Source organism: Xenopus tropicalis, chromosome 4, assembly GCF_000004195.4.
Source record: "Xenopus tropicalis strain Nigerian chromosome 4, UCB_Xtro_10.0, whole genome shotgun sequence".
Classification (NCBI taxonomy): domain Eukaryota; kingdom Metazoa; phylum Chordata; class Amphibia; order Anura; family Pipidae; genus Xenopus; species Xenopus tropicalis.
In genome coordinates, this window is record NC_030680.2 from 122,751,640 (window position 1) to 122,765,203 (window position 13,564).

The 13,564-nt window shown below is 39.5% G+C and overlaps 1 protein-coding gene across 1 annotated transcript in view; it reads right to left on the reverse strand.

Moving 5' to 3' along the window:
- Positions 1-886: 886 nt before the first annotated feature.
- The window catches only part of sh3bp1 (SH3-domain binding protein 1), a 40,807-nt gene continuing 28,129 nt past the window's right edge, over positions 887-13,564 (reverse strand). Inside the window, exons 15-18 of the mRNA XM_031901089.1 lie at positions 3,748-3,845; positions 2,926-3,067; positions 2,540-2,667; positions 887-1,646 (exon numbers count right to left, since the gene is read on the reverse strand). Coding sequence (XP_031756949.1) covers positions 1,387-1,646; positions 2,540-2,667; positions 2,926-3,067; positions 3,748-3,845 — 628 coding nt within the window. The 3' untranslated portion in view covers positions 887-1,386. The remainder of the gene's footprint in view (positions 1,647-2,539; positions 2,668-2,925; positions 3,068-3,747; positions 3,846-13,564) is intronic.

Genomic DNA, 13,564 nt, shown 5'->3' on the forward strand with positions numbered 1-13,564 from the left:
GGCGGCAGCATTAGGGGGGTTGCTCTTGGGTGCCTATATAATTGATAACTTTTTAAAGTTTTTAAAATTGGAAACCCTCCCCAGCAGTGCCAGATGTACCTGGCCAAATTCAGCAGCGGAGCTAGGAGGGATGAGGGTTCTGAAAGATTGCTGGTTCCCAGAGGACATGATGTCACACACACGTACGTGTGACACAACCTAGGGCGCATCTAGGTCCGTTGTCTAGGGTGGAAAACCTCAAGTGAGCTTGCTGTTCTTTATCTCATATAGCCTAAAGTACTCCTTACAGAGGCAGTACATCCCCTATGAATAGGGCTTGTGCTAAACATAATTATATTACCTGTATACAAATACTAATTTTCTACCTCACAAGGAACAAACATGGAGCAGCTTTAGTTTCCCTGTGTTCCCTTGTGTAACTCAAGAAATAACTAAAATCTTAAAGGGCAAGGAAAGGCTAAGTCACTTGGGGGGGTGCTAAAATGTTAGGCACCCCCAAGTGACTTTAATCGCTTACCTTGTACCCCGGGCTGGTGCCCCTGTTAGGAGAAAACAGCACCAGCCCGGGGTACCTGGAGCAATGCGCTTCCTCCTTCTGGCTTCGTTTCGCTAAGACTAACACAATAGGCGCATGCGCAGTAGAGTGAAAAGCCGACTTCTCTGTTAAATACTGCGCATGCGCCTGTCGTTTAGTCGTTGCAAAACGAAGCCAGAAGGAGGAAGAGCTACAGGTACCCCGGGCTGGTGCTGTTTTCTCCTAACAGGGGCACCAGCCCGGGGTACAAGGTAAGCGATTCAAGTTACTTGGGGGTGCCTAACATTTTGGCACCCCCAAGTGACTTTGCCTTTCCTTCTCCTTTAAATAAACCAATAGACAAAAAGTATGTTCAGCACAAGTGCTATTCGTTGCATTTATGTTGAACAATAGGTTATAGTAATCGTTTAAGCACTTGCTTATAGCCATAAAAATGCTAAGTTTTAAACAAAAAATATATAATTTTTTCAGGGTCCTGGGGGTGGCACTGACCTACTTTTTTTTAAAAACACTACAACCTGGTATCAGCATCCCTGCCATGGGAAGTGTTGGACAATACAGGTGTTGTTAAACTTTGGTTCACACAGAATGCAGTTGTGCTGATTATGTTCAAATCTAAATATGACAACAGTGTTTGGAACAATTATCTATTAATTTATGGGGCAATCTATATTTAACTAAACTCAAAATGATGGCCTCAGTTGTTATATGAACCTCTGCGTCCATATGGCAACAAGTAGCTTCATTTACACGCAACACAAGAAAACAGTATCATCTTGGCATATACTGTACATTAACTGGGCATGATGTGACATAAGCAGTTTCTACAGTAGGTCTGTAAGTAAAAGGCTTTAGTTTTCTGCCGACTGAATTCGATTCCTTGGAAGTGGTCTTGGAGGTGGACTCTTTGTTGGTGGTTCAATGTCACCTTCCCCCAAGCTTTTGGTTATTTGAGGTGGGTGTGGTGGGGGCTTATTTGGGACCTTTAGACTGCCGCTCATACTTCTGCGGGGGATTGGTTTTGGGCTACTATGACTCTCTGCTGTTTCCGGATTAGCCCGAGGTTGAACAGGAGGAGGGATGTTGGGACGCTGAGGTGCTGGTCTCTTCACTGAAACAGCAAAAAAATACCAACATATGTAGTTACTTCAGTTTTAGCTTTTACTTGTGTACAGGTGTGGGGTCCCTAATAAAAAGTCTGTGGGATCTTAAATTTGGCTGGAAAAGGGGTTCTATTAAAATCCCAAGCACTGCACCAAAATATAATTTAATGTACCACTGATCTAGTAGACTGTCAGGTAGAATATTTAGGGTTAAAATTCCCACCAGCTCTGCATCCTCCTACCATCACTTCCACATCAGATGGAAGGTAAGAGGGTGACTACAATCAACTCTTCAAAATCATAGCTTTTGAACAGGTTTCTCCAGATTTGGAAGCAGGTTGTGGACCCCCAATGCATTTTGGATACACAGGAAACCAGACAGGATCCCACACCTGTACCAGTAAGTAGTCTCACCATACACAATGAAAACATTATTTTCTTCAGCACTGCAAACTGCAGGAGCCGCCCTGATAGAGGGGAGCCTGGAACAAGTTTCTTACATGTCCTTATGGCAAAAACACCCTTGTAGATCTCCCTTTTATGCATGAACATCCAACTGCAGGTGCAGGACCATGCCCACAACTATGGAGCTTAATTTACCAGTTTCATCAGAATGTTCATTTTTCTACACACACAGACTACATATTTCTCATTTTGGGAAAGTCTGCAAATTCTATTGCCCTGCAAAGAGGGGTTGGTATTGGTGCCACAAACTATAGAAGCAAATAGTTCAGTTTATTCCACATCTTTAGTCTTAGAAAGATTTCAGACTACTGCAGCCCCACTACTCTTGCCTATGATCACCAAGAGACTACTGTACACAAGATAGGGTCGCTCGCTACCAGAGGACATCTAGGCAGGGATATGACAATATATCTTTAGTGTTGCCTTGCACTCTTACCTTTACGCACAGTGGTGGGACTTCCTTCTGATTTTTGGATTGTGGAATAACTCTCTTCAATAGGAGGAAGTGCCTTTGAAGTGGAGAACTTTATCAGCTCTTCCCATTCAGTCAAACTTTCAGAGACACTGAAAGACAAGTAAACAGGTACATGGATGTGCTAGAACAGGGTCTATAGACAACAAAGATACAAGTACAAGAGCACTAAGGGCCACATGGAGTGGTCATTTAAAAAGAACTTGCATCTGTGATCTGGCTGAGCTTCACACCTCAAACCAAAAAAAAATGGCAAGACATGTAGTGTTGGTGGGCACAGTGTAGCCATGATTTTACCTCCTGCCATACAGCAGACTGTAATTAAAGGGTCCTATTGGGTTGCTTCTTACCTTTCTGTGTTTTCAGACACATTGGATGGTGGAAGTGCAGTCTCTTCTGCTTTTGGCCATTCCTGATTCTTAATTCCTGAGCATTGTGCTGGCAGGACAGAGGACGTTTCATGGTAAGCCTCAGAAACCCCAAAATCTACATCTGCAAAATAAATATGATCTCTAGTAATGCTGAGGTATAATAAAAAAATCTTAATGTTACTGTCCCTAAACATAATTCTATTCCCCATAATACCTTGTAATCAGAATAAAGGAGGTTTCAGCTACAGTCTTTTAAGTGTTTTTACAAGGGGAAAGTAACTGGAATGTCTCCCTGAAGGAGGCTGTAATGGAAGATACAGCTGATATTTTCAAGGAAGGCTTGAAAGGATATCAATGTGAATGGTACATGGTAGATTGCCTGGAAGATTATCAGTTAGTTATGGACATGGAATTATCCCTAGACTGGATCTGCTGGTAATTCCAGAATGCTCTTAGTGGCTTGCGTCCATAGATACAAATACCTTTTTCCTAAGTGAATGCACTTCCAGCGTCATAATTGAACCTTACTGCCAGAAATTACACCATTTACACACAATGCAGTAATAAAAACATCTGCTGCAAAGTGCAAGAGCCGGGTGCCTACTATGAAATTTACACTGGAATTCTGAGAAAAGCGCTTCACTGAGTAAAAAATATGGCGAATTGCAACCAAAAATTGCACATCACAGTGTTTGTAAATAAGACCTAGGTTTTTTTTTTCTTTGCTCTCAGACAAACTTGCCTAGAGTATATTTCCCTATAGCCCCACATGTTGTCTTATAGACTGGTGCACAATCTCACCTTCTGGGAAAATGTTTGCAGCACAGTTTAGTAATCCTTCAACCACACTGACTACTATTATAGGGGAAGCTGAGGCCATGTCCAACAGGGATGTCTCTCTGAAAGAAGAAATTAGAATCAGTGGTTTTCATATGGCTTCAGTAGCATCAGATACTGTAGCTTGGATGCAGGATGCATTCCTAGGCCAATATTGGGAGATTTGATTCTAGTCCAACTGTGTCACCACATAAAATAAATTGAGGGGAAAAAAAAAAAAATATATATATATATATATATACCCGTATATACTCGAGTATAAGCCGAGTTACCTAATTTTACCTAAGAAAACTGGAAAAACTTATTGACTCGAGTATAAGCCTATAGGGTGGGAAATGCAGCAGCTACTGCAGTTTCAATAATCAAAATAAATACCAATAAAATTACATTAATTGAGGCATCAGTGGGGTATATGTTTTTCAATATTTATTTAAGCGGAGAAGAGGGTCAACAAAAACAATATGAGTACTACCCCACACTCATTGCACACTGGCAAACTGGCAGCAGACCTTGTCCCGGAGGGATGTAAGGGGAAAGAAGTATTGCTAGTGGGAGCCTAGGCCAGGGCACTGGAGGGTCTGGTTGCAGGTGGCCAAATTTGCACACAAAGGACAGAGGGTGCTAGTCTGGAGGGACCCATGGCACCCAACTCGAGTATAATCCGAGGGTGACTTTTTCAGCACATTTTGGGTGCTGAAAAACTAGGCTTATACTCGAGTATATACAGTATATATATATCTATATCTATATAAATAAATACAAACAATACTATATATGGAAAAACAAATTTGAGCATGTTAGATTTGCAAATATTGGGGTGTACATACAGCATACAGTGCCTTGTAAAGCCTTTACATTGATAACCAATTCTTTCTGCCTTTTTTTCAGCATATTGTACACTGGTATTTGTTCTCTGTGAATTTCAAAGTACTGAAACTCAAAAAAATGTAAGTATTTATGCTTGTTGTATAAATATATAATCCTCCCACACACACACAGAGCCAACTTTTACAGCAATTACAGGGTAAGTATGCAATATTCTTTTGAAGTAGATTGGGGTTAGTTGCATGACAGTTGTGCAGTTAATACATATATAGGAAAAGAAAGCAGGGTGCACTCCTGGGGGATCATTTACTAACCCCAGGAGCTTTGCCTTAATTTTTTAACTTGTAGCTGACTGTTTAAAGCTAATTCCTGACTAGTTGCTATTAGAAATAGAAAGGTAGCCCCTATGCTAGAAATCAAGTTCCCCGGGCTTTGCCTAAGTTATTGTAGGTCATTTGCCTTTTTATCCTTTGACCACTCCAATGTTGCTTGTGGCCTAGTGTTTGGTATTACTGTTCTTCTTATATACGTTTGCCCAAGATATTTTTTTAGTAGACATCATTCTATTGGGCCAGTCACGCAATATGTGAGCCATAGCTACAGGGAAGTGTGGTGGTGGAGGCTTCATGCTGTTGGGCTGCTTTACATCATCAAGGACTGGGCATCTTGTTAAAAAGAAGAATGGGTGGTAAGCAGTAGTAACAGTGGAGCTGCGCAAGTATAACATTTTAACACCATCTGACTAACCTGAGCAATAGGGGCAAATATATCTGGAACAATGCACTTGGTACATTCCTACCCCAAAAGACCCAATGCTGTTATTGCTAGAAAAAAAACTCTACAGAATATTAAAATCTGAATAATTGTGCAAAAACAAAGTTCAGTTTTTTTGTTAACTTTTTGTGAAGATTTCATCTAGCTTTAAATAATGTCACATTAAAAAACGAATTTTGATGTGAGTATTTGCAAGGCAGTGTTCATGCCGATTGCTTATATGTTATACTGAGCTATCTATATTTATTTCACATTGTAACTGTTGTGGTTTTCTGTTGCGCACATTCAAATCTGCATACAGCTGGTGCGGTAAAGTGGCTTCCTGTATAAATACTCTACTCAGTATGAAGCCCCATAGGGATTTCCAGGCCTGAATAGCACAGCCCTTTGCAGCATTTTACTGACCAGATTCAATTTGCACCCAACCTACACAGAGACAGGAGAAACAGGAAGCAGAGGTGAACCTAATACTGCACGCGAGGGAGGAAACCATGTTGTGCTTGTTTCACTTGTGTGATTAATGGATGTCTGGGACATTGACTGTACAAACAGTACAACATACTTAGGGCACTGGTACATGGGCTGGTTGTGCATGTTATGACATCTGCATCTTTTACTGCAACCCCTTTTCCAAAAAAGTTGGGACACTGTATAAAATGTAAATAAAAGGGAAAAGGAAGATTTGCAAATCATTTAGATATACAGGTATAGGACCTGTTATCCAGAATGATCGAGGCCTGGGGTTCCCTGGGTTTTCCCGCCATTTACGATTGTTCAGATACGAAAATTTTGTGACTTTCGGATCGCCAATACGATATTATCATGACTAATACGATTTTTTCGTAAGCATTTTCGTGATATTTGCAATCATTAGAAATTATCGTTAATCCAAATTTTTTCCATTTCGGGATTTAAACTCGTACTTTAACTCTTTTACTGCCAAGCACGTATGGCATACGTGCTGGCAGTAAAAGGGCTTAAACGCCAACGACGTGTCTCATACGTCGTTGGCGTTTAAGCGCTGCCCTCTGCAGCGGCGGCATGTGCCGCCGCTGCAGAGGGCTTCTAACAATGACAGCCCCCCTGGGCAATGTGCCAGGGGGGCTGTCATCAGGGTCCTGCGAGCCGATCGCTCGCAGGACCCTCCAGGAAGCAGCAGATGCGATCGCATCGCATCTGCTGCTTCCTGCTTCCTCCCTCTCCCCCAGCGCCGGCCCAAATGACGAAGGAGGCGATCGGTCTTCAGGAACAGGTAAGGACTTTTTTTTTTATTGCATTTACACACTTTTACACACTTATACACACATTTACATACATTTATACACACTTACATACATTTACACACACTTACAGCACACATTTTAGCATTTTTTTATTTATTTATTTATTTATTTTTTTCATTTTTCACACTTTTATACACTTATTTACACTCATATACACACTTACACACTATCACACAACTTTTACACATGTACACACATGTATACACAAACACTTTGGTTTTTTTTTGTTTTGCTTTTTTTTTTTTTTTTTTTTCATTTTACCACTTTGTTTTTATTTTCTTTTACCTAAAAACTGTTTATTTTGACAGCGTAACTATTGGATCAGATATTCTGGCCACTAATTACACTGTCATGTAACTTATTTTGTTGTTTCACTGATTTGCACAATTTTTGTGGTTTTATCACATTTTATCCCTATATAAGTATTCCTGATCTGTTTTTAGCGTAGCTTTGCCAGGTGTAACTTTGGTGTACAAAAATAACTTTACCTATTTTGAATTCATCAGAATGTGTACTTTCCAAAAATATATGGTTTTGTGGGGGTCACTGTATAGTTAGGGGGGGTTACTGCACATAATACACTGACAGGGGGCTCTGTGTGCAAAAGCTGAGCTGGCAGGCGAGAAATCCTTATGCGCTATTTTCATTTTGGGTTCAGTACATACCGCAGACTTTGGTATATCTATGCATATTGGGCATCAAACTGTTCAGTAGGCCTCTGGTGTTCCTATTTGGGGTGACTTGACTTTGTACGCAAGAAATTGTGTGAGATAAATGCGACAAATTGCAACATTTTTAGGCAATTTTCTGAAATGTCATAAAAACCAATAACTTTAGGAAAGCTCTGCAGATTGGTACTTTGGTGTAGAAAGGACTCTTTACCCTTGTTGGATTTGTCAGAATGTGTACTTTCCAAAAATATATGGTTTTGTGGGGGATCTGTATAGTTAGGGGAAGTTTTGGCACATAATACACTGACAGGGGGCTCTGTGTGCAAAAGCTGAGCTGGCAGGCGAGAAATCCTTATGCGCTATTTTCATTTAGGGTTCAGTACATACCGCAGACTTTGGTATATCTATGCATATTGGGCATCAAACTGTTCAGTAGGCCTCTGGTGTTCCTATTGGGGGTGATTTGCCTTTGTACGCAAGAAATTGTGTGAGATAAATGTGACAAATTGCAACATTTTTAGGCAATTTTCTGAAATGTCATAAAAACCAATAACTTTAGGAAAGCTCTGCAGATTGGTACTTTGGTGTAGAAAGGACTCTTTACCCTTGTTGGATTTGTCAGAATGTGTACTTTCCAAAAATATATGGTTTTGTGGGGGTCACTGTATGGTTAGGGGAAGTTTTGGCACATAATACACTGACAGGGGGCTCTGTGTGCAAAAGCTGAGCTGGCAGGCGAGAAATCCTTATGCGCTATTTTCATTTTGGGTTCAGTACATACCGCAGACTTTGGTATATCTATGCATATTGGGCATCAAACTGTTCAGTAGACCTCTGGTGTTCCTTTTTGGGGTGATTTGTCTTTATCTGATCTTTATCAAGAAATTGTGAGAGATAAATGCGGCAAATTGCAACATTTTTATGCGATTTTCGAAAATGTCATATAAATCTGCAAACTTAGGAAAGCTTTACAGCTTGGTACTTTGTAGCAATAAGAAATATTTACCCATTATAGATTCGGGGGGATGTGTATTTTACAAAAATATATGGCTTTCTGGGGTGAATGTACTTTTTTTGTAGCATTATCCCACATAAAGGATGTAAATGTGTTGATTTTGCAGGAGCTGAAATGATAGATCATATGGGGGTATGTTCCCATTGGGGCCCCTACATGCCACATACTTAGGTAAACCTATACATATTGGGCATCAAACTGTTCAGTGGACCCCTGGCGTTCAAATTTAGGGTGTTTTATCTTGGTACCTAACACTATGTGGGAGATAAGATGCTGCAAAGTGGAAGCTTTGAGGGGATTTTTGGAAATGTCATCAAAATTGCTAACTTTAGAAAAGCTGTGCGGCTTGGTACTTTGGAGTAGAAAGACATGGGTACCCATTTTAGATTCGGGGGAATGTGTACTTTCCAAAAATATATGACTTTCTGGGGTGAGCGTACTTTTTTGTAGCTTTATCCCACATATAATGATGTAAATGTGTTGATTTTGCATGAGCTGAAATGACAGAAATGACAGTATATATGGGGGTATGTTCACATTGGGGCCCCTACATGCCACATACTTAGGTAAACCTATACATATTGGGCATCAAACTGTTCAGTGGACCCCTGGCGTTCAAATTCAGGGTGTTTTATCTTGGTACCTAATGCTATGTGGGAGATAAGATGCTTCAAAATGGAAGCTTTGAGGGGATTTTTGGAAATGTCATCAAAATTGCTAACTTTAGAAAAGCTGTGCGGCTTGGTACTTTGGAGTAGAAAGACATGGGTACCCATTTTAGATTCGGGGGAATGTGTACTTTCCAAAAATATATGGCTTTCTGGGGTGAGCGTACTTTTTTGTAGCTTTATCTCACATATAATGATGTAAATGTGTTGATTTTGCAGGAGCTGAAATGACAGAAATGACAGTATATATGGGGGTATGTTCACATTCGGGCCCCTACATGCCACATACTTGGGTAAACCTATACATATTGGGCATCAAACTGTTCAGTGGACCCCTGGTGTTCAAATTCAGGGTGTTTTATCTTGGTACCTAATGCTATGTGGGAGATAAGATGCTTCAAAGTGGAAGCTTTGAGGGGATTTTTGGAAATGTCATCAAAATTGCTAACTTTAGAAAAGCTGTGCGGCTTGGTACTTTGGAGTAGAAAGACATGGGTACCCATTTTAGATTCGGGGGAATGTGTACTTTCCAAAAATATACGACTTTCTGGGGTGAGCGTACTTTTTTGTAGCTTTATCCCACATATAATAATGTAAATGTGTTGATTTTGCAGGAGCTGAAATGACAGAAATGACAGTTCATATGGGGGTATGTTCACATTGGGGCCCCTACATGCCACATACTTAGGTAAACCTATACATATTGGGCATCAAACTGTTCAGTGGACCCCTGGCGTTCAAATTCAGGGTGTTTTATCTTGGTACCTAATGCTATGTGGGAGATAAGATGCTTCAAAGTGGAAGCTTTGAGGGGATTTTTGGAAATGTCATCAAAATTGCTAACTTTAGAAAAGCTGTGCGGCTTGGTACTTTGGAGTAGAAAGACATGGGTACCCATTTTAGATTCGGGGGAATGTGTACTTTCCAAAAATATATGACTTTCTGGGGTGAGCGTACTTTTTACTAGCTTCATCCCACATATAATGATGTAAATGTGTTGATTTTGCAGAAGCTGAAATGACAGAAATGACAGTTCATATGGGGGTATGTTCACATTGGGGCCCCTACATGCCACATACTTAGGTAAACCTATACATATTGGGCATCAAACTGTTCAGTGGACCCCAGGCATTCATATTTAGGGTGTTTTATTTGGTTACTTTATGACCTGTAGGAGATAAGATACTATAGACTAGAAGCTTTGAAGCGATTTTTAAAAAAAATCACAAATTTTGATAAAAACCAATAACTTTAGGAAAGCATTGCGACTTGATAGTTTGGAGTAGACAGACAGTTGTGCCTATTCTGTATTCCCCAGAATCTGTTCTTTCCAAAAATGTACAATTTTCTGGGATAAACCTTCTGTTAGTGGAATTTTGGCCTTGAAATCCAAAGTATGCAGTTTTTTTGGAGCAGTGCTTTGGGAATTTGGTAGTGTACTGCTGGGAGTTTTTGACCTATACAAGTGAGAAATCTCCATAAAACTATATATATTTGGTATTGGCACGTTCAGGAGACATGGGACTTTCCAAATCAGTTGTATATTCGTGCATAAAATAATTTTTGTTTCTAGTATGTGTGATTATATTATGGAAAATTTGATTTTTTTTGCATTTTTAGACATTTAGAAGCCTATATATTGTTACAGAATTGGAATTACACAAAAATTCTACCATATTTTGAAAGCTTAGGTTGTTCTGAAAAAAACGATATATTGTTTTCCTTGGTAAACTAAAAGTCCCCCCGAGGAAAGGCCCCTAAAGTGAAACAGTGCAAAATGTTCAAAAACTGTCTGGCAATACAAGTTCCGCTTTGACCAAAATGGCTGGCAGTAAAAGGGTTAATGAATAGACCCCTTAGTCTATAAAAAAAATCATGTAAATCATTAAATAAATCCAATAGGATTGTTTTGCCACCAATAAGTATAATTATACCTTAGTTGGGGTCAAATACAGGTACTGTTTTGTTATTACAGAGAAAAAGGAAATTCTTTTTCAATATTTGCAATTATTTTTAAGATTTTTAATAATAATAACAGATCCCATACCTGTACTTAATTGCAAGCAGTACAAAGACAACATATCAAATGTTGAAACTGAGAAATGTTTTGAAAAATATGTGCTTATTTTAATTTGATGCCAGCAACATGTTTCAAAAAAGGTGGCCAAGGGCCATAGGGGTTTCCCACTGTGATGTATCACCGCTTCTAACTCTGGAGTTTTGAAAGTGAAATCCAGTTCCATTTTTTCTTGATATAAAATTCCAGCGGCTCAACACTTCTGGGGTCTCCTTTGTTGTTTTTTTGATGTCATATTGTACCAAATGTTCTCTGAAAAAGATGTCATCTGGATGGTGCTATATTTTGCTCCAAACCCATTATATATTGTTCGCATTGATGGTGCCCTCCCAGCTGTGCAAGCTCCCCATGCCACGTGCACTAATGTATCCCCACACCATCACTGATACTGGCTTTTGTACTGTGTGCTGATAACAAGTGAATGGTCCTTTTCCTCTTTAGCCTGGAGGATGCAGAGACCATAATTTCAAAAAAGAATTTCAAATATGAATTGGTCAGATCACAGGACAATGTTCCACTTCACTTGGGCTCCACAAAGGTGCCGGTGTTTCTGGATCACCTTTAAATATGGTTTCTTCTTTGCACAACAGAGTTTTAACTTGCATTTGTGGGTGCAGTGAAGAACTGTGTTCCCAGACAATGGTTTTGGGAAGTATTCCTGATTCAGTGATTTCTACTATAGAATCGTGTCTGTTAATGCAGTGCCACCTGAGGGTCCAAAGATCATGGTCATCCATTATTGGCTATTGGCCTTTTTCCTTGCATAGAGATTTTTATGGATTATCTGAATCTTTTAATGATATTATCTACTGTAGATGATAATATCCCCGAATGTGAGAGACCCAGCCTCTCTGGGATCAACTCTTTCAATAACCAATCATGTTACAGACCTGTTGCCAATTGGTGAGATGTTCCACCGGCTGTTGTTTTTAGCATTACACAACTTTTCCAGTCTTTTTTTAAACATGTTGCAGGCATCAAATTCAAAACAAACATATATTTTTCAGAAAACAATAAATTATCAACATTTGATATGTTGTAATTGTACTTTTGCAATTATAGGGTTTAAATGATTTGCAAATTATCTCATCCTGTTTCTCATTATATTTTACACTTTTTTGGAAACAGGGTTCTAACCTAAGCACAAGGTCAAAATGCCAGGCTGTGGGGGGTGCTCCTGAAAACATTCACCCCTAAATATAAATCTTGTAACGCTGTACTGGCGGTACTGACTTCAATATCATTCCTTGATACAACAGGCTGCTCAGTTTTCTAGCCCCGACTAACATGTACTGTTACATCTTAACTTAGGATCTAATCCTGCACTGCTTGGTCTTCATTATAGAGACCACTTCCCTGGCTTCTCTAGAGACCTCACCACCAATGAGTGGGATCCAAGCGTCTGTACATCACACCCTCCCCAGCCTTTCCTTGTGGAACCCTAAAAAGTATGTTTGAAAATGCAGGTATATGTTAAAATGTATTCAAATACAATGTTGGGGAGTATACATCTCTACGCAGAGGGACTTGGTTATGAGTGGAGTGTAAATTGCTCCATTTAAAGAATGCCATGCTACATACTAAACATTTATCCAAATGATCTCTTGTCAGCGCACTCAGAGCACAAATCTTTGATTTAGTGTGAGTCACATGATGGCCACATCCATCAGCAAATCCAATATGTTACAGCACTGGCAGGACAATATCTTCTTTAAAAAGCATTTATTGAAATAGGGTTTCTGACTTGGGATGATTTGGGTCAGAACCCATATTCCCATAAAGGCTTTTAAAGAAGATATTGTCCTGTCGGTGCTGTCTGTTAGTAACATACTAAACATTTATCTGTCCGGGTGCTTTACCCAGCATGCCTGGGAGACCATATCCATTGAGCCACGTAGAGTAACTAGTGCAGAGTTGTACTGCAAAAGCAATACCAGGGACAACAAACACAAAAGCAACAAGAAATAACACCTGTCTCTCTGGCTTTGTGCATAATGCTGAAGCTGGTTTATGACTACCCACTAATTTTCAGCTTTTGTTGCTGGCAAATTATTAAGCGCTACCCTCTTAAGCTGCCTATCCATGCTCAGATAAACGTTCGGATCTTGATCGCACGTTTCAATGCAATGATTTAAAAGTAACATTCACATTGAAATTTTAGGACAAAGTACAAAAAATAACAAATCGGAGGAAGTTCTGAATATAAAATAATTAGCAGACACCATTGTACGAAAGTGACTTGATACACAATACAGATTTTATCGTTATCAGACTGAAATTTTCTAACCTGTCCAATCAACAAAATGACTGATTATCTCAATTCTTAGTATTTATGCTGGTATTAAGGCAAATATATTGCACAAGTTAATGTTTTAAACTAAACCAAAAATGATGAAACGAGTGCTTCCCTGGTAACTATAGCAACACAAAATCTGTTTAGCATGATACAGTATATGGACTGTCTCAGA